Raw genomic sequence first — 21,069 nt, 5'->3', positions numbered from 1 at the left:
CAGTGCTAATTTTTAATTTCCGGTTTTTTGGGTTCAAAATTCGCATGTAGGTCTGTTTCTCTGCTCAGAACGTCATTATTTCTTACCATTTTACCTTTACCTTCTGGAATATAGTTACAATAGCTGCTTAAAGTCATTGGTGATTCCCCAAATCTGGGTTATTTGTTTTTTCCCTTAAGAGTGGGTTGCATTTTCCTGGAGATTTTTTGGTATTTTTTTGTTTGTTTCTGTGGTGTCAGGGGTGGGGATGTATGTCAAGTACTTTTGGATTGTATCCTGGACATTTGAAATGTTATGTTGTGTCCACTTTGGATCCTGTTGTGTAATCCTCTGGAGAATGTTAAGATTTTTGTGTTAGGGGACACTTGGGGGGTGGCTCAGTTGGCTAAGTGTCTGACTCTTGATCTCAGCGTTGTGTGTTCAAGCCCCACGTTGGGCTCCACGCGGTGTGGAGCCTACTCTTAAAAAAAAAAAAAAGAAAAGAAAAAGGATTTTTGTTGTTGTTGTAAATAGGCAGTGACCCTGGTTAGGTTCAGACTGCACGTTCTGTCTTCTGTGGGTGGTAACTCCAGTATTAGCTCCATTTTCAAAGGTTTTGTTAATGCTTCTCTGGTAACACATGTTATCCAGGGGTCAGTCTGAGATGCTATTGGTTTTTTGTATGTGGTTTTTTGTTTGTTAACTAAAGTATAGCTGACATGCAGTGTTCTGTTAGTCCAGGTACACAACGTAGTGGTCCAGTGATTTCAGCCGTCTGTCCATTATCACCAGGACAAGTGTCGTTAGCATCTCTTACCGTACGGTCTTGACTGTATTCTCTAGGCTGTACTTTTCATCTCTGCGACTTATTATTTTATACCTGGAATTTTGTACTCTCTTAATCTCCTTTACAGTGTTGCTCATCCTTCCATCCCACCCACTTCCTCCGGCAACTACCAGTTGGTTCTCCGTATTTACTGTCCGTTTCTGTTTTTTTGTTTTTTCTCGTTTTGTTTTTTAGATTCCACATCTGTGAAATCATATGGTATTTGTCTTTTTCTCTTTGACTTATTTCTCTCAGTATAATACCTTCTAGGTCCATCATTTTGTAAGTGTAAAGATTTCACTTTTTATGGCTGAGAATATTCCGTTGTGTATATATACCGCATCTTCTTCATCCGTCCATCCATCCATGGACACCTGAATTGCTTCCATATCTTACTCTTACGAATAATGCCACAGTGAACACAGGAGTGCATGTATCTTTTCAAATTAGTGTTTTTGTTTTCTTTGGGTAAATGCCCAGAGGTGGAATTTTTTAATTTTTTGAGGAGCCCCCATATTGGTTTCCACAGTGGCTGCACCAGTTTCCTCCCCCACTAACAGTGCACAGGGTCCCCTTTTCTCCACATTCTCGCCAACACTTATTTCTTTAGATACTAGCCGTTCTGACTGGCATGAGGTTATAACTCATTGTGGTTTTGAGTTGCATTACCCTGATAAGTGGTGTTGAGCATCTTTTCAGGTGTCTGTTGGCCATCTCTTTGTCTTCAGAAAAACTGTCTATTCCGGTCCTCTGGAGATGGCAGTGTTTTGTTTTGTTTTGTTTTGTTTAAGATTTTATTTATTTATTTGACAGAGATCACAAGTAGGCAGAGGAGGGGGGGAAGCAGGCTCCCCACTGAGCAGAGAGCCTGATGCGGGGCTTGATCCCAAAGGCAGAGGCTTTAACCCACTGAGCCACCCAGGCGCCCCAGCAGTGTTTTAAATCTTAGATGAAATCTCGGAGCCGTTGCTATGTGCTGCATTGGAGCTGTCCTGCACAGCTCAGAGAGGAGCTGGAGATTTGTGTGGGGGCTTGTACAAATAGTAACAGGCTCTCCGTCTGTGTGTTCCTCTTCATCCCTATACTTTCCAGCGTTCAGGGGCTCTTTGGGCAACTGACCAGAAGAAAGGGTTTCTCTCGATCTTCCCTGCCTGCTTCACTACCAGCTCTGTGGTAACGAGGCTACAGAGCAAAGAAGGGGGAAATCCCCACAAAGACATCCCTTCCCCAACACACACAGTCTTGGGACTGCAAGGGCCCTTCGCCTCGGTTCTTCAGAAAGGTAGCCTTTCTTTTGGAGCTCGAGCTCCTGCACTACCACACAACTCTTGGAGCTCATACTTGGGGCGTGGCTAAGAGAGAAGAGGGAGAAAATGAGACACCTTTCCCCATGTGGCCCCTTCCTCCACAGCTCACCATCCGGAGTTGACTCTCCAGTGTCCTCAGGTGTTAGCTTTGTGTTTTGTCCAGAGGATTTGGTTGTGGTCAGCAGGAGACAGGCAGTAACAGGCTTCATTCCTCTTGGCCAGAAGCAGAACTCCCACTTTCTCCTCAATGATTTAAGTAAATGAATAGTTGGCAGTCAGGGGCTGTGTTAACTGAGGCTCCTTTCCATCCTGTCTGTCCTCAGTCTCCTCATCGGTGACCTGCTCATTCCCCACCATGAAAGGGGGGTGGGGGGCGCAGTGGATCTCATCCTGGAACATCCTGGAACAAAGCAGCTCATCACTGCTCTGCAGGGAGAATCTCAATAGGACTTGGTGGTAAGGGCCTATGTCAAGATGGGAGTGGGTTGCCAAGGCAACAGTCACTCTACCAACAATGCTCACTGCCTTTCTTGCCCTGGAATCTCAAGATGAGTTTTTAAATTTTTAGCACCTTTCTTTGAGGTAAATTCACATGCCTACAATTTGCCGATTTAAAATTGTACAATTCACAAAAAAAAAAAAAAAATTGTACAATTCACAAGGCTGAGTTATATAACGTTCACAAGGTTATGCCGCCATCACCATCACCCCAAAAAGAAACCTGTACCCACTAGCAGCCACTCCCCAGTTCCCTCCAGCTCCTCTAGCTCTAGGCAACCACTCTTCTATTTTCTGTCTCTCTGAATCTGTTTTGGACGTTTCATATAAATGGAATCCTATAAACTGTGACCCTTCGTGACTGGCTTCTTCCGCTTGCACGATGTTTCCAAGATGAACCTGTGCTGCAGCCTGAATCACTTCTTCATTCCTTCTGTGGCCAAATAGTAGGCCGTCATATGAATATACCCCATCTATCCGCTCGTCACTTAATAAACATTTGGGTTGTTTCCACTTTCTGACTATTGTGAATACTGCTGTATCATTCAAGTACAAATTTCTGTGTAGACATAGGTTTTTCGTTTTCTTGGCTATATACCGAGGAGTGGAATTGTTGGCTTACATGGTAACTCAATGTTGAACCTTTTCAGGAACTCTAGAACTACTCTTTGCAAAAGTGGCTGCACCACGTGACTCTCCCACCGGCACTGGGCGACGGTTCTCATTTCTCCATGTCCTCGCCCGTGCTCCCCCATCCTCGCTCTTGTCTCTGATGATAGTGTAACGGGTGTGAAGTGGCAGCTCATCCTGGGTTTGATTTTCATTCTCCTGGTGGCTAATGTGATGTTGAACTTCCTTTCGTGTGCTTTTTGGCCTCGTCGAATAAGTGTCTGTTCAGATCCTTGGCCTGTTTTTTTTCTCTGGGCTACTTGTCTTTTTTATTTATTGAGTTGTCAGAGTCTTTAATAGATTCCAGATACCAGCCTTTTCTCAGATGGGATTTGTAAGCGCTTTCCCCCAGTTGGTGGCTTGTCCCTTCATTGTCTTGGTGGTGTCTTTTGAAGCCCAGAAGTTTTAAATTTCAACAAAGTTCAGTTTATCCGTTTTGTTGTCACTAGTGCTGCTGGTGTCACACTGAAGAGGCCATTCCTAGCCCAGAGTCACAAAGATTTACTCTTAGGTTTTCTTCCAAGAATTTTTCTAGTTTTCGCTGTTCGCCTGAGGTCCCGGTGCAGTTACAGTTGATTTCTGTGTATGTTGTGAGATGGGAGCCCGACCTCATTCTTTTGCGTGGAGGTCCAGCACTATCTGTTGAAAAGTATTCTTTGCCCTGTTGAACTGTTCAGCACCATTGTTGAAAATCAATTAACCGTCAAATAGGGCTGTTATTCTAGGTATAGTTATCTGATTAAAATTTAAAATCTAAAGGGATATTAAAGGAAGCTAAGTATTTCCATGTTTCCAATTTGGGATCCTGTGCCTAATTAGGGAGGGGGGATGTACATCACCATTATTGCCCACAGATGGCTTCATGGGCTTTTCTGCTGGGGATCACAAGATGTTCACAGAGTTCTTCAAGGCCATCCATTGCTGGCCCCACTGAGGAAACAGCCAGAAAGGTCAAGTGATCAGTCCGAGGGCCCTCCTACTCTTATGGGCAATATAGAGAGCACTCCAAACCTGAGATACAGCTTTAAAATGGAGAGCTCGGAGCAGAGCCTGGAGTTGGATAATTAAACTGGGTCCTTCCACTTAAAAAACTATGTTCTTCTAGTTGCTGTTTACAGTGAATCCTTACCAGAGGCCACCGTCAGTGCTACAGAGATAAAGCTTATTGATTTTGGCATATAAGGTTATATTTAAGATTCTCTAATAGCCCGGGTTCAGCAGGACAAAACAGAATCGTGTACTGATTGCTTGGAAAAAAAAAAAACAAAAACAAAAAAACATCAAAACCTTGATTAATTTGGTCTCTTAAAAAAGAAGCCTCCATGTTAATGTTTTCTTATTTGTTCTATTTTCTGGATAGAAATATAGCTTTAGGTCAGGTCCTTCTAAATGAAACTCCCGAGCCAGAGCCTGAATAGGCTTTATCTTTGCCATCGAATACAGTTTGCCTTATTATCATTTGGGACTATTTAATCCAAACCAATGGGAGGCGAGCCTTGAGTGGTGATCCCCAGTTAGAGAGTATCCGAGCTCGCTTCTGGCCCCGACAAGCACGGAGTTGGGGTGTGCTGCTGCCTGCTGTCAGAGGGAGAGTGAGTGGGGCATAAATGTTGTGTTTGCTCCATCTGCAAGTGTTATAATAAGTTACTCAAAGCTCTTAGCACAGGACCAACCAGAGCGTGCCTCGCTCTCAGTCCCAGCACGTTTTCCTGCCCATCAGATGGATGGTCCTCTGCTGGAGTCTTTGGAAGGTCCTGGTGTCTTTTATTTTAATTGGCGGGCTAGCGCCGACTCCTATGGTGTGATTTTCATTAGAGAGGGGCTGGAGAGAGGGAGTGTTGGAACAGCCCTCCAAACCCAACCATGAATATTAAACATAATACAATTACAGCTCTCGGACCAATTATTTTTCTCTTTAACAGGCAAAGTTGATGAAATACTTGCTAGATAGGAATTCACAATATCTACCATTGGCTTCTTTCTGGCCCTGGAATCCATTGTCTTGGCAGGATTTTGTGCCCATTTGTCGTGCTACCTGTTTCCCAGCACTGGGTCTCGGATTGGAGTGCTGAGGTTGCACGCTTGGCCAAGGGAGGTGGTTCAGGTTGGTGGCGCTCTGTCAGAGGCTCGAGGCAGACACCGGTTTCTTGATGTGGATTTGAATGGCCTGTGTGGACTTAGCACACCGCGGGGTGTGCCATTTCTGTCTGCGGACGAGAAAGAGTGATGCCTCTCTAAGGAGATTCCTATAAATGCTCTTCCTTTTTTCCTGGGGTAGAAGTTCAAGTCTCTTTTGGCCCGGTTTTGTTTTCCTTAGTGATGTAAAATACACAAACGCTGTATCTTTCGGTGTATTTGTTTATTTTGTTTGGAGCCATCCATGCTGGTATCTAAATACAATAGGAAAACAGATGGCAAACTTTGAACTTCTGGACCAAATTTGTGTTTGCCTTTGTCTCCCTAACAGCCAAACTGTAAATTATGGAGTATAAATATTCAACACAGGGGCTCTTTATGAAAATCACCACAGCAGAATAGGCCCTTATTAACCAAATATGTGCTGAAAAGTACTTGGGCCAGAATTTCCTCCTCCCCCCACCCGCCCTTTCCAAGTTGCCGAGTGAGCAGTGCATCTGTAGCCTATGGGCGGCGCTCCTTTCCCAGCATTTATACCTTTCCTCACTTCCCCTTCGCACAGTGCCTCCAGTGGCTCTAAATGCAGGGAGGGAGACCTGTTTTTCCAAGCCTGTTGCCTGCTCTCCCTGCATCTGTAACCCCCGACCCCTCCCTGGGGAGGGAGGATTGCACCGCCAGAGTCAGAGCTCATCCGTGCACGGCGTGGCCTAGATGGTTCTGTGTGCTGGCCCAGAAAAACCAGTGGATCTCTCCTCCGTGTTCTAGGACTACGTATTTCTCAAAGCCAGTTTTGTTTGAAACACAGCATACATCTAGGAGTGTACGTAAGCTATGTGTACAGTTTAGTCACAGAAGGCCTGTGCATCCACCCCCCCCCCAGCTTTAGAAACAGAGCGTGGCTGGTACCTCTGTAGACCTCAGGGTGCCCCCCTCCCCCATCATGAATGAGTCCCTGTTTCTGAAACAACATGGCAGTGTCTCCACTTAAAAGGAAAGGGCACCTTTTTCCCCTTCACTCTGCTATTGCCACTCTTTCCCAGGGTAACTGCTATTACCAATTCAAGTGTGTCCTTCCAGATTCTCTTATTAAGAGTTTTCTTCCCCCCGCACTTTTTTTTTTTTTAAGAGAGAGGGGCATCAAGGGGCAGGGGAGAGAGAGAGAGAACCTTAAGCAGGCTCCACACCCAGTGCTCAGAGCCCAGTGCAGGGCTCGATCTCATGACCCTGAGATCATCACCTGAGCTGAAACCAAGTCGGATGCTTAACTGACTGAGCCACCCAGGCACCCCCAAAATCTTAAAATTTTTCAACTTTACTTGAACAGGCAACCCACACATTCAAAATTGAATTCAGAAGTACAACAGAGAAGCCAGGCTTCTGGGCACTTCTCTTCCTGAGCAGCCTGGTCCTCCTCAGCCACCACTGCCTGTCCGCGTTCTCCAGAGGGTGTCTGTACGCACACCGCACACACACATTGATTCTTCACCCCCACACCTGTCACACCACCAGGCCGGCGCTCCTCACGTGGTGCAGTGGCCTAGGGACTGTCGGCCTGCCCCGCTCTGCCTCCTGCAAAGATGGCGCCGGGGCGGCTGGATGGCCACCCGGAGCGGCCGCCACTGGCACGCAGCTGATGGAGCTAGTGAACCGTGCCGCGAACGCTGTTTCTGGTGTTCCTCACTTCGGTAGGATATGCTTAAATATGAAATTCTCGTTCTGATTAGTGCTCTGGAGTGTGAGTGTACAGGCCTTTCATGAATTCTAGAAAAATACCAGCCCTTAACTATTTGGATATTGCCTCCTTGCCCTATATGGTTTCTCCCTCTAGAACTTCTTTTGGATACACGGTGCACTGTCCCCTTCTATCATTTGCATCTCTTAACCCCTCAGTCACATTTTTTATCTGTGCTCTGTTTTAGGTCATTTTTCAGATTTATTGTCTAATCCACAAATTCTTCTGAATTTCACTTCAGGAGTGGTGTTTTCATTTCCAGAAGTTTTAGGAGGCTGCCCTTTTTTTTAAAGGTAGATGTCTTAACTCCCCTTTCCCACCCCACTTATTTTGGGTGGGCCTGAGTCTTACCATCTTGCCACTGGTTCCTAAGGTTGGCACCTGCCAGCAAGCAGCCTTGCCCCACCCCAGGCTATCCAGGCTGCTTTCCAGCTTGGGCCCTGGGGCAGCCGCTTGCTTTGTGAACCCAGCAGTGTGTTTTAAAGGCTGTTGTTTATCCAGCAGTACTAAGTGATTTTCAGTGGGAGGGTCAGTAAGTTGTCTGAAACAGAAACCCCATCTTTTGCTACTAAAAACAGTGCTATAACTAATGGTCTTAAATGCCCATGTGTGTATTTGTAGACATATGTTAGATACAGCCTAGATAAATTCCTAGAACCGAAGCTGCTATGTCAGAAGTCAAGTGTATTGTTTGTTGGCTTATTGCCAGATCGTGCCCCAAAGGGGTGTGCTCACATGAGGCGTACATAAGTGCCTGCCTGCCCAAGGCTCCCCAGCCTGGAGGGTCTCACAGAGTTTACGACCAAACTTGACCTTTGTCAGGTAGGTAGGTGACAGGTGGTATCCAACTGTAATTTTAGTTCATAATTTCTCTCATTACCAGTGAACATCTCACACATGTTTAAAAGCCATTAGTATTTTCCCATGAACTATTTTTTCTTAGCTTTTCTCCTATTGTAATATTGGGTTGCCAGTCTTTACTTTCAATTTGAAGGACATTTTTAAACAAGAAATTAGCCAGTTCTCTGTTGCAAACATTTCCGCCAGTTTATCGTTTGCCTTGATTTTGATATTTTTTTCCCCATGTGGGAAAATTTTAAACACTTTTATAGTTATCAGTATTTTCCCTTTTGACTTCTGAGGTTTTTTTTATTTAGAAGTGCCTTCTCTATTCTGAATATTTTTTTTAATTTTTTTTAAAGATTTTATTTATTTATTTGACACACAGAGGAAGATCACAAGTAGGTAGAGAGGCAGGCAGAGAGAGAGGAGGAAGCAGGCTCCCTGCGGAGCAGAGAGCCTGATGTGGGGCTCGATCCCAGGACCCTGGGATCATGACCTGAGCTGAAGGCAGAGGCTTTAACCCACTGAGCCACCCAGGCACCCCAATTCTGAATATTCTTGTAGCTAATTATATTTAACTCTTTGAGACATCTAGAATTTAAGAGCTCCAAGCTGAGAAATTTATTATAGGGTATTGTCTTTAATTGCTTTTATAAGTGGCATTTTTTCTTTGAGTACATGTTTTAAAACTAGTGGTTGTTTGTACCTAAGATAGCTATTGATTTTGACATATTAATTTCATTTGATCTGAGTTATTACTGAATTATCTTCGACTGTCATCTCTAATAAACTTGTCCACTTCTCATTTTTTCTCATATCTAATTGTACCTAATTTTATAAAAACAATGTGAAGTATTAGTAAAAGCAGACCACTGTTTTTTAAAGCCGCCTTTAGAGGGGCGCCTGGGTGGCTCAGTGGGTTAAGCTTTCTGCCTTCGGCTCAGGTCATGATCTCAGGGTCCTGGGATTGAGCCCTGCATCGGGCTCTCTGCTCAGCAGGGAACCTGCTTCCACCGCCCACCTCCCCCCCACCCCCTCAACCACCTCTCTTCCTACTTGTGATCTCTTATCAAATAAATAAATAAAACCTTTAAAAAAAGAAAGAAGGTAAATCTCATCACATTTCTTTTCAGCAGTCCATGGTTTGTTGTAGTAACTTGAAGGATATTAATGGACACCCTCAAGGGGTTCTGCTGTATTTTATTCTGGTCTGAGCACTGACACCAATCTAGCATGGTCTTTGATACTCCACTCTCATCGTCAGTTTTGGGGAGGACAGAATGTTGACTTCACCGACAGACCTGGGCAGCTGTCCTCCGTCCTTGCTGGCTGTGGAGCAGCGTGCCTGGCCCCTGGGCTCTTCCCTCCAGGACAGGCCCATTTAGCATGTTTGCGGGACTGTTGCTCCCTTGACAGCCTTCTCGGTCTGCTCATTGTTACCTTTGCGATCCTTGCAGGTCGGTTTGGGTAATTCTTATTTCTCTAGAAAGTGGTTTATTTCGCTTAGGTCTTCAGATTTGGAAACTTAAGAAAATCAGCTTAAACCTGAGTGCATTATGACAAAAGAAACAGAATTACTTAAAATCTACAAAAACCAGGTCCGTGTAAGTTGGATTTTTGTTTGTTTGTTTTTCCCAGGCAGTTGTTTTTTTTTTTTTTTTTAAGATTTTATTTGTCAGAGAGGGAGAGCGAGCAAGCACAGGCAGACAGAGGCAGAGGGAGAAGCAGGCTCCCCGCCGAGCAAGGAGCCTGATGTGGGACTCGATCCCAGGACGCTGGGATCATGACCTGAGCCGAAGGCAGCTGCTTAACCAACTGAGCCACCCAGGCGTCCCTTTCCCAGGCAGTTTTACCAAATATTTGCTAAACTCTCCCCTCCGTCATTGTAAAGCTTCTGGTCCTGAAGTGCACCCTTCCTGTGTTGCCCGCGTCGGGCTTTACTTTGTGACCTATTCAGGGCGCTTCCTGTTAATACGTGGGTTTACTCAGCAAGTACGTTCCGTCTCAAGCCGGCGGTCTGGTGCCACATTTGAAAATCTGTTTCATTCGTCTCTGCATGGCCTGTGTGTTCTGCCAGTATTTTGGTACATCCTTTTCTTCTAGAAAGTATCCGTAGGTAGCTGACTTGGGGTCTTTTTCTGTGAAGGAGACAAACAAAAATCTTAATATGTGTTTAAACTTGGAAGCTACACTGGGTATAGAATTTTCAGTTCAAATTTATGTTCCTTAGAGATCTAAAAACAATAGGTCTGTGTGTGCGTGCTCAAAACTGAGTTTAGGACACAACGTGTTTCAGATCATCTCTTCTCACCGCCTGTCGGGACCACATTTCACAGGCTGGCATTAGGTCTGTCCAGTTCCCCTCCCGGGTGGTAGGGTCTTTTCCTTTCTGACTCACAACACAGAGACTGTTACATTCACCTGTACTGAAATCTTGCCACATTTAATTTTGGCTGTGTGTCTCATTTCCGGAACTGTGTTGGTATTTCTGCTGGATGAGAAATGGGTCTCGTTATCTAATTTGTCCATATGTGGAAATTCAGCATATACTTAGGTAAAGAGTAGTTTTTAAAGAGGTTCTTAAATTCAGATTATGACAAAGCAAGTCATTGTTTGAGACTTCAGATAAGTGGCAACCCGTGTCCCCATGGTCCACCAGAGACCCTCCCTTCCCAAATTTCAGCAAGAGGGTGATGAACTGACAGAGGTCAATACCAGAAAAGTGTGAATTTCCCAAACGGGTAAGGATCTGGGTTGCAAACGAGTGTGGCTGGTTTATCTCCTGCCCTTAACAGAATCAGACTGCCAGCAGCGCCACGCTGCTGGGCGCCACACCTACCTGGGACAGCTGCGCAGGCAGATGCCAGGCCCCGCCCACCTTCCCTCGGCGTGGACTCGTGCTCAGGGCAGGCGTCCTTCCTGTCAAGCAGAGAAAGAGCATGGTACTTCTCTCGCAGCTGTCTTGTTCCAGGGGCTTTTAAGTCCTTCTGTCTAGAGAGCTGCGGGCACGGTAAGTGAGCTCATTCCGTGTGCATCTGAGCTGTGCGTGGGATGTGCGCCTCTTCTCTGCCGATATTTAGGTATTTGCAACCAAAGGGGTTTTTGTATGTTGTGTTTTCACAAGATTGTTGTGCACAGACCAGAACCCCTGAGGATGACTCTGTTCTTTCGGGCTTTAACTCACCTCCCCTTTCCCTTCTCTGCGCTCATCTTGGGCCTTCCAGGGTGAGGATCCACGACCTCCGCACTGACAAAATCGCCCTGTCGCTCTCCGCCCACCAACTGGGAGTCTCCGCGGTGCAGATGGACGACTGGAAAATCGTCAGTGGAGGCGAGGAAGGCCTGGTCTCCGTGTGGGATTATCGGATGAGCCAGAAGCTGTGGGAAGTGCACTCCAGGTAACGGGGCACTCATGGGATCCTGGAAAGTGGACTCTGAGAATAAAAGGAAGAAATCTACAGTTGCCCGGACCTGCAAATACACATCACAAGTCAGGATAAGAGAAGGCAGGGCAAAAGCAGGCAAGGTTAAAGAGGGCTTGGCTGCCTCTTGGAGAGCAGCGGGAGCTAGTGCTCACTCCCTTTAGCAGCTTTTATGAGACTCGAGCCCCGGGTGATGTCCACACTGCTTGACTTTGTCCAGCCCTGCCTTACTCGCCAAGCAGGCGTGTAATCCCTTTTTGTGCTTTCTGTGGTGACACATGGACTTGCCACCAGGTGGTGCCAGAAGGCAACTAAAACTCCTCCGCGGTGGCATTCCCAGAAATAGCTACGTTACGGAGCGGTCCACCCCCTCGTCAGGCAGCTCTCCTTGTAGCTCTGGCCCAGGGCACGGCCCCCGTCCCCTCCCCCACTTTCCAGCAACTCCGGCTGCTGCACTGGGCTGCCACTCCAGCAGATCTTTTTCTCTCCCTGAAAAGCTGTGTTTCCTCCAGGGCATCATTTGGGGGAGGCTAGGGTTGGTCAGGTCTTCCCCAGAATTTCCCTGTCCCGGCATTCATTTTCCTAACTCATTTGTAAATGTACAACCAGTCTTCAAACCTAGTTCGTGGCTTGTCCTGGGCAAGGCCCTCACTCCCCCCCGGGACACTGCTGGGCCTCACCTTTCAGTCTCCTGCCCAGAGCTTGTGAGCACATTAGGTCCTTCCCTGCCCATGCACGCAGCTGCTCTGGTTCTGCTGAGCCTCTGGTGCAGCCCTGCTGAGCATGGGAGCCTCCACTGCCGCCCTCCCCGTTTCCTCCAGCCGGTGCCCTGGACTGACAGGGCCTGACTCAGATCCCCCTGAACCTTCATTACTCTCAAGAGAACGTCTGTTCCAGCCACCCCCCAGCCATCCCAGGAGCAGCCCCTGCCGATCCTGCACAGACTGTCTCTGCTGTCTTCCCAAAAGGCCTGGCTGACGGGCTTTCGCTGCCCTGAGCCAGTGCCAAGTCCTGTGTCTCATCTTGGGGGCTTATAATGTCTCTCGTGCAAACGTTCGATTCTTTGGTAGGAGTCCTCCGCTGGCCGGCTCCTGCATTAGACATCTTTTATATCCTGTGTCTCCGGGCTTGGTGCTATGACCACAGGAGGCACTGGATGAAAGTTTGTAGAATGAACAAAAGCCTTTGCTACATTAATTTCTAGCCATTGTTGCAGAACACTGCAGCCCGACAGCACCTGCAGCCGTGGTAGCCCTCTGAAGCTTAGGAGGAGAGGGGCTTTTAGAACTCAGTCCCACACCCTGCAGCTGGGAGCCTGGCTTGGAGAACTTACCCAAGGCCGGCAGCCAGAAGAGGGGCTGTGCTCTGCCAGATGTGGCTAACCTCCTTGACGTCCATGTTGCAGGGTAGTCAGCTGGGGGCACGGGGGGCAGGGGCAAGGCAAGGCAAGACTTTGCCCCTCTGGGGGCCCAGGTTTGTCCTCTGGCAGAAGCTTGGCAGAGAGTTCTAGCATCTCTTCTGCACAACTTCTAAACATGGGAGATGCCCAGTTTCAGAGCATTTCCCTTTCCCACGGCTCGCTCCCGTCATGTTTCAGGCACCCTGTCCGTCACCTGTCCTTCAACAGCCACAGCCTCATCACGGCCAACGTGCCCTACGAGAGGGTGGTGCGCAACACAGACCTGGACAACTTCACCACTCACAGGAGGTCAGCGGGCTGGGGCTGCAGGGGTTCAGGGCAGACCATCGTAGTTCGACTCCGGGAGGAGGACCCCTCCCGGGCCCCCTCTCAGGCACGGCTGTTCTCAGGGCAGCTGCGAGCCCACGTGGCCATGCGGCAGTGCGCGCCTTGTGAGACCTCCCCCGGGATAGCGCATGGCGTGGGGCACCCGGGGCCGGGGCGGGAGCACCCCCCACCCAGCTGAGTCTTTCGGGATGTGTCCTGGCCTTCCCTGATGCTGACGCTTTCCACCCGCCACCCCACCGCTGGCCTCCCCGCACGCCGTCCCCTCCTCCTGACTTGTCTCCAGTCCAGGGATTCTGAGTGTCCGATGGCCCGTGGGCAGGAGGGGCCCGGGTGGGGTGCACGCCCGGGGTGGGGTCCGGCAGCGCCGTGCTAACACGCTCGCTGTCCGTGTGCTTCCTCTAGACACCGCGGGCTAATCCACGCCTACGAGTTTGCCGTGGACCGGCTGGCCTTCCAGAGCACGCTGCCCATCTGCCGCGCGTCCGCGGACACCGTGCCGGGCTACAACTATGACCTTGCACTTGCCTTTCCCTAGGACCGTGGTTAGGGGAGCACCTCGTCGGGGAGCAGGGGGAAAATGGGAAGAACCAAAGTGGATGAATTTAAAAAACTACCAAGGCGCTCTGCACCAGGTGCACTGGTCTAACCCACAGGTTCCTCAACTGCCTCTGCTTTCCCCCGCAGCCAGTTTGCTTCTCTGGAGCTGCTTATGGAAAGCTGGAGGTGGTCAGGGGCTGTGGCATTGACTCTGTTTTCTCTCCCTGACACTATGCCTCTGAGTGCCACTCACTGTCCCTCTTTCCTCCTGCATCTGCTGCCTGCTGCACAACTCTGGTCACCCTGTTTCCAGCCGGGACCCTCTCCCCTGGCTACAATGTGGGTCCCCCTCTGCCGTCTGTGCACTGCCGTGCAGGGCTCTGTTCCAGTGTGCAAGCCCTTTCCTCTCGGGGGGTCTGGGCTCGGAGATCACAGACTCACTCCGGGTGGGGGAGGGGGGTCCTTCATACCACCACCTCGTGTAAACCTAGGTGAGCAGTACTGTCTTTATAGTTTTTACCACAATTTATAATTATATATTTATACATTTACTGCATTAAGGACTGTTTACTGTGGTGTCCACAACATGTGGTACAAAGTAGATTATTTTCTACCTATTTGTTGCATAAACAGTCATCCTCCACCTAGGACGGAGAGCGAGAGCTGGGGGAGAAGCCCTTCTCCTAAACCACTGGGCTAAAGTGGGGCGGCACTGGGGAGCTCCTCCAGGTGACACGTCGCTTCCATTTCCAAAGGGTTAAGAGGGCAAACCATCGTATTACTCTTGATTTAGACTGTTCTGAGCAGCGACCACTAATATCCCTTAAAAACACTAAAACGAAAACCGACAGAACTACAAAGAGAAAGGCCATGCTTCTAGTGGGTGATCAACAGATATAATCATTCAAAAAAAAAAAAATTTGAAGGATTTACTTAATAGAATTTCCAAGTATGATCCAATAGAATTTTGTGCCTTTTTAAATATCCCTAGACCACGCACAGAAAACGGCTGTCTCAAAATCATAAAGGCAGTCTCAGATTCCACAAAGATACAGCCAGGCCCAAGTCAGTGACCCCCTAATGCAATAAAATGAGGTAACAAAGTGAAAAAGAAAAATGGAAAATGTGAACCCTCTGGGCCATGAAAACACTGAATATTACAACGCCAGGGGTGAGGCCAGAATGGACAAAGAGAAGTGGGGCTTGAATAGAAAGTAGATAAATGGCTAGCTGTCACCTCAAATAGTGACCCCAAAGGAAGGAGTGAAAGAAGGGTTGCCAACAAATCACAAAGTTAAACCCTACGCTTGCCCGTTCTACACTGGACCCGCTTTTTTAGAAAGCCAAAATAGACTTTTTTTTTTTAGGGAGCAAAGGGGCAAGTGGGAAAATCCTAAGCAGACTCCCTGCTGGGCACAGAGCCCAGCACAGGGCTCCGTCCCACAACCCTCAGAGCAGGACACTCAACCGACTGAGCCACACAGCCAACCCTGAACTATACAACTCTTGATACAAAAAACCACCAGGGGCTGTGAGAAACCGAAAAGGAGGTACTTAAGGCACACAGATTTCCAGGGTGGGGACGATCTGCCACTCGAATCCGAGAGAAGAACGAAGCTCTCCTACTGTACCCCAGTGTACAAAACTGGGAAATGCTGTGAGGTTTTGGAAGTATTTTCAGATTGATATTCCATCATTACAAACCTCTGTGCAACTTGACAGGACATCGGGCCCAGAGAGTCGCACCTGGAAATCGTCCCTGAGTCCCCAGAGCAACGCCTGCTTTCAGACAGCCTTCTGCTTCCTTTCAGCCAAATTACTTCCTAGATAAAGCTGGTCTGCACTTAGCAGATGAAGTATTTTATTTACTCCTGTTGTCATGTGGTGCTCTGACCCCCTCGTGACCTCACTCCGTAAGGTTTTCATCTCTCATAACCTTCGTGCGACTGGACCACTAAGTACGACACATTTTTCGTTTAAGAGGCAGGCCCTGCCGGTTTGAGTCCACCACTCATTCTACAGACGCGGTCTCCTGCCCCAGCTTTGCAGCCATGAAAGGTCATTGAAAACCCAGAAAATTTTACCAGAACTAGTTTTGAACTATTGTCATTCACAGCCAACAGCTAGTCCGATGTAAAATGTCACAATTACAGGGGTTTTCTTTCCTCCCCAACCTGTTTGTTTATAACATCTCCCCTTAAGAGGGCACCTGAGTGACTCAGTCGGTTAAGTGTCTGCCTTCAGGTCAGGTCATGATCCCAGGGTCCTAGGGTCAAGCCCCTCATGGGGCCCTCTGCTCAGTGGGGAGTCCGCTTCTCTCTCTGCGCCTTACCCCACCGTGCTCTCACACTTGCTCTTAAATATTTTTAAAAAACAAATATCCTCCCTTAAGGAAAATTGCCTGGTTTTGTGAAGGAGGGCTTATCAGATCTAAACTCAATCTCAGGCAGTGTTTTCTGCTGCAAACTTTACACCCTGGAAGGTGCGGAAAGGACCAGAGTTCCTCTAGAAATCAACATTACCCAGTGACTTAAAACCTCTCGGCCCCCGTCCACCTCTTCCCCTCACCCCAGCTTACCTTTATCCCCGTTGGCTAGTCTGAGGGTTTCTTCACAGGTTCGGAGTGAGCAGACGTATCACTTCCTTTCCTTCCATAGCTCTGCTGCTGCTCCGACTCACCCCCCTCCGTCTCCCCTAAAGAGAAAAGAAACTCCCGTGTCACTGGGGGAGCCAGAGGGCCCAACACCGGAGCTCTTGCGTCTTACAATGTTGTCTGCCTTCTGCTTATACTTCATAAAATGTATGTCTGTGGGTTCTAATAAATTTTTAAAATCTGGTTCTTGTTCAATTACTGGTCACCCTGGCCAGGCGTCCTGTGACCGACACCCCCCACCACCACAGTACCCCACCGCGGGAGGGCTCAGCTGGCTGGGCAGCCTTGTTCCACAGGCCACAGTGGAGTCGAACCACCCAGAACCACCGCTTCCAGGGGTTCCCAGCCCAGGATCCAAGAAACCCACAAAACTAGATGTGAAGTTGTACACAAGAACATTTTCTGGGAAGTCAGGCCGGCTTTCATCAGATTCTCCGAGGGGTCTGCAGACCCCCCCCGCCCCACCTGAGAATTCCCTGCCACTTGCTTGTGCCTTTTAAGCCAAGCCATGAGCTGCCTTTTGTTCACAGTGTGTGTTCACAAGGTACTCTGGGGATGGTATCACCTTCCCCGGGAGAGAAGAAGCGGTCCCTGGCTCACGATGACCCCAAGAGGAGGTCCTCCACCCCAGCACCCAACTTCAGATTAGAGGCCCCACATTCAGACAGATGGCGCTTTCCCCTCTGCATTTATGTGACAAACACCGACTTACTGCAGACGGGCTGTGGCCGCCATTGAGGAGCAATGGCTTCCCCTCGTGTGGGCACAGCCTTCGGGCAGGTCCGTGTCCATGGGCTGCAGCAGGCGGCGTCTTGCCTCCCCATTCAGGGCCTCTGCTTCAGGCAGCAGCTGCGGCGTCCCGGAGCTTCTGGCCTTGGTCTGGCCGGGGCTGCCTCTGCCGCGTGGTGGCGGCTTCCCTGTCGCTGGGCTCCCGCAGGCACCAGGCAGGGCAGGCTTTCGACCTCCGATGCTCACTGCGGGCTTCAGGCAGCGGCCTTGCTACCCCGGCTTGGCGCCCAGGGAGGCAGGGAATGCTCCTGCTCCCCGCAGCACCGGGAGCTGAGCCTGGCGCATCTTCTCTTCCCCTGCCCGCTGCCAGGACAGACGCTGCCCCGTCCCCCCGCTGAGAGGGACAGAAGCTGCCACTCAGCATCTCCCTGCCCTGACTGCTGCTCTGGGGCTGAGGATGGAGGCGGCTGGTCCCTTGCTGACTTGGTTGGATGAGAGGGAGGAACCACCGGGCTAAGGTCATCTGCTCCTGAACCCCGGCTGGCACTTGCCTCCCGATTCTGGAAGAGCCCAGAGACAAAGGCAGTACTGATGCCCTGGGAAGTTGTGGTTCAAAAACAAAAACAAAAAACAAAACCAAAACCTGGCTCTTCCGGCTCCTCTCTCCAAGGCCTTCCCAAGGTCACCGTGTGGGAGGACAGCTTGCAAAGCAGGTGTTTGCAAAACCCTTGCCAAGACGACTTGTATTTTTAACTCTGTCAGCCCACAGAAGTCACTGCCATTCCTGGCGCTGCGGCTTAGCCTCGGCGGGCAGGTGTGGGGGGGCGGGCAGGGGCAGGTGCACAGGTGCCCCTGCCCCCCATGAGCAGAGCACAGAGAGTGGAGTTGTTTTGTTCAAGTCCAGCAAGAGGGTGCTTGGCCAGTATTGGAAGCTGGTGTGATTGTACGTTATTCCCTTACCCATAATTTACGTTTAACACGGCTGTAAGGATGTGTCCCCCGAGCCTCGCCTACCAGATTTCCATGACACAGCACTTTGGGGAACCTACCAAACCGATGCATTCACGTCAAATTGCCAGATCCTTTTAACAACCAAAAGCTGAGATCCAGGAACTTCTCCCGTGGATGATGCAGCGGCAGGGGATCGGGCCCCACGTGCGACCTGAGCGCTGACCCGCACGCGCGCCCTCCCCAAGCTCGATGCCCTCCAGGCACAACTGCACTTCCCTCAAATGTCTGACTTAGCACTGATTTCTGCCCCTTTCCTCTGAGCTGCTGGTGTCATTCCTGATGCACGGAGGCCTGTTCAACAAGTGCTCCCGCTGACTCACCAACCTGCCTATTTCAATACAAATTCCAAAACACACAACACTCCCTTCAGGTAAGTTGCCCCACCGAGCGCCTGGGGGCCAGCGGGGGCTGCTGGGCAGCCAGAAAGCCCCTCCCAGGCACACTCACTGGTCCAGCAGATAACAGATGCAGTTTCTGAGTCTTACACCCTTCCTCTGCACAGACCACACGGCCCCAATGGCCGTCCCAAGACCTGTCCCCCGTGCCTGCAGCAGCGACCTCCCTGCTAGACTGGGGGGAATTAACCTGCCCTTTCTAGAAGCCGGTCTGCACCAACTGACAGCAACCCTGATCACTCCCCCAAAGGACCGAACAAGCAAAACCTCCACCTCACGCTCTTAGCTCGCTGGGAGCCGGTGGGCAGGCTCCCGGACAAGGCTGCAGGCCACCCTCTGATGGAAGTCAGCCAAACCCAGTCCCTGGGTGACTTTGCCAGGCCCTGGGTCTCCATCTCAGTGGGTCCTAGGCTTCCCAGCAAGGCACAGTCATCCCCATCTCCCAGGAACACCTGCCCACCCCGGCAGACATCTGAGCCCCCACAAAGAAGCACAGAGGAGGAGGGGAGGCCCCCCGGCTTCAGGCTGAGAACACACCTTGCCTAGTGTGTTTCTAAGAGGTTCTACTTGAAACTCTGCTAGCTTGCCCAGAAGCTTTCCTTGAAGGGACAATCCTAGGAGTTTCCCCTCTGACCCTGGGTTCTCCTTCCTTCGCGTGACCTGGAACCCCCTGCCTAAACCTTCAGGCCCCAGAACCAACTGAGCCTTCTTTGGAGCAGCACAGACTGGGCCCATGGTGAATGACTCTCATTTTAATTAGCTGTTTAAGTAAGCTGTGGCCCTCAATGGTCTGTAGGCCCCAAGTGGCTGCTTCTCCCAAACTAAAACCCAGAGCACAGGGGCTGATGGAACGTTATTTATAAAAACACTTTCCATTAGTGAGCTACCTTTGTGGAGAAACAAGACATCGCAGCAAACTGGGAGAGTCCCAGAAGATGCAGGCGTACAGGGGCCGTGCCAGCTGTCCTGCAGCTCAAAGTCAAGGTGAGTCCCACCTGCTTGGGGGTGGGGGAGGGGAGAAGGCGGCCTCCTCCAGGCTGCATGGGGCTCCCTCAGCAGAGAGACTGCTGGGAGAGCTCCGGATTCCACATACCAGGCGATCCCAGCCATGCTAGATTCTATCCCCTGGCAGCTGGGAAACTGAGGGCGTGAGCGGGGCAGTTCCGAGCAGCCCAGGAAGGCAGGGGCCGCAGCGAGGCCCGTTGTGTCCCGCTCCCACTCCAGGAAACTGCCTGGCTGGCTCCTTCCCAGTTCAGCGGCCGCCAGATGGCTGGCACCTGGAGGGGAGGAAGCCGAGGCCTCTGCTGTCGCCCCCCACCTACCGCTTTGGAAATGTCAAAACACTGGCTGAGGAAGCGCTAGCTCGTCCTAGCAGCAGAGTTCTGGAAGTGACTTCACACCGCCCCTGCTTCTCACAAAGGGGCCGCGCTGCCTGACAGCCGTCCACCCTGACCCGGGGGTGTGGAGGCCCGCACCCCTCAGGCCCCGGGCCCCGGGGGGCAGTCCTAGGCTCCGACTACCAACGGGACACCAGCAAGGGTCTGCTCTCGGCCCCAAGGTCCTCCATGAGGAGCGTTGGCTAAACCGCCCCCACCAAGGGGCACCAGCCTCGCACGTCCGCCCCGCACTCGGCCACGCTCCCCCTTCCGCCCACCTCGCTGCTCCGCTTCACCTTCTCCCTTGAAGGACGACAGGAAGCTTGTCCTCAGCACTCCAGTCACTTGTGTCCACACAAACACCCCGGAAAGAGGTCGAGGAAACGGGCTGACCTGAGTGCCTCCAGGAAGGGCAAGCCAGGGCCTGGCGGGCCCAGGACCAGGGCCACGGGGGTGCCCTCCTGCGCCTTTCACGTTCTGAACCCCGATGCCCAGGTCTGAGATGAAGCACACAGGAAACAATGCGATGGGAACGCAGAAGGCCAACAGCCGCGGTTGTCCATTACCAGAACCTTCTTGGGAGGCTAGAAAGGAACCTCCCAGCGAGTCTGGATGGAAGGAACCGAGCAAGGAGGCCTAGAACACCACTAGCGGCGAGTGACCACAGTGACAACAGCCACTCTGAGCGCCAACTCCGAGCGTTCAGCCCAAGCCCGGCCTCTGCTGACCCACCGGCCACAGCCACCAACCAGACGGACAACCTTCACTTCCCTGCCCCCACCACATGACAGGTGACTCTGGAGCTGTCGGAGCCCTTCCCCTGGGACACTCACCTGCCCTGCTGCCACCACCACTGGGGGCAGCCCCATGCTGGGCCCAGGAGGGCGTCAGCAGCCAGGCCTCAAGTCCAGCACTCCTGGTAGCATCGGCGGGCTCGGGCGTGTCACCGCGGGTTCCCCCCGTCCTCTCCTCTAGCCCAGACACTCGGTCACAACCTGAGTCCCAGCCACCACAGAGCAGGGAGCAGCCTGCCTCCCCTGACTGCCCAGCACTCGTGCAGCGAAAAGAGCAAACCCTTCACCCAAACATAATCAGAGAACGTGAGGGAAAACCTCCTCGCTGCCAAACCAGCCTTTGGAAATTAGCCGCTGCCTGCTCACGTTCCGCCCCGTGCCACCAAGTGGCCGTGGGGACCAGACAGGAGCCACG

At 50.7% G+C, this 21,069-nt stretch overlaps 1 protein-coding gene across 1 annotated transcript in view; it reads left to right on the top strand.

The window, feature by feature from the left end:
- Positions 1-14,101, top strand: part of FBXW8 (F-box and WD repeat domain containing 8) — a 121,364-nt gene extending 107,263 nt beyond the window's left edge. Inside the window, exons 9-11 of the mRNA XM_032876194.1 lie at positions 11,215-11,388; positions 13,010-13,120; positions 13,562-14,101. Of these exons, the coding sequence (XP_032732085.1) occupies positions 11,215-11,388; positions 13,010-13,120; positions 13,562-13,694 (418 nt within the window). The 3' untranslated portion in view covers positions 13,695-14,101. The remainder of the gene's footprint in view (positions 1-11,214; positions 11,389-13,009; positions 13,121-13,561) is intronic.
- The last annotated feature ends 6,968 nt before the right edge of the window (positions 14,102-21,069 follow it).

The sequence above is a fragment of the Lontra canadensis genome, unplaced genomic scaffold (genome assembly GCF_010015895.1).
Source record: "Lontra canadensis isolate GAN:19392208 unplaced genomic scaffold, GSC_riverotter_1.0 scaffold58, whole genome shotgun sequence".
Classification (NCBI taxonomy): Eukaryota; Metazoa; Chordata; class Mammalia; order Carnivora; family Mustelidae; genus Lontra; species Lontra canadensis.
The sequence above is the reverse complement of the archived record's forward strand: the minus strand, read 5'-3'. Positions and strand labels throughout refer to the sequence as shown.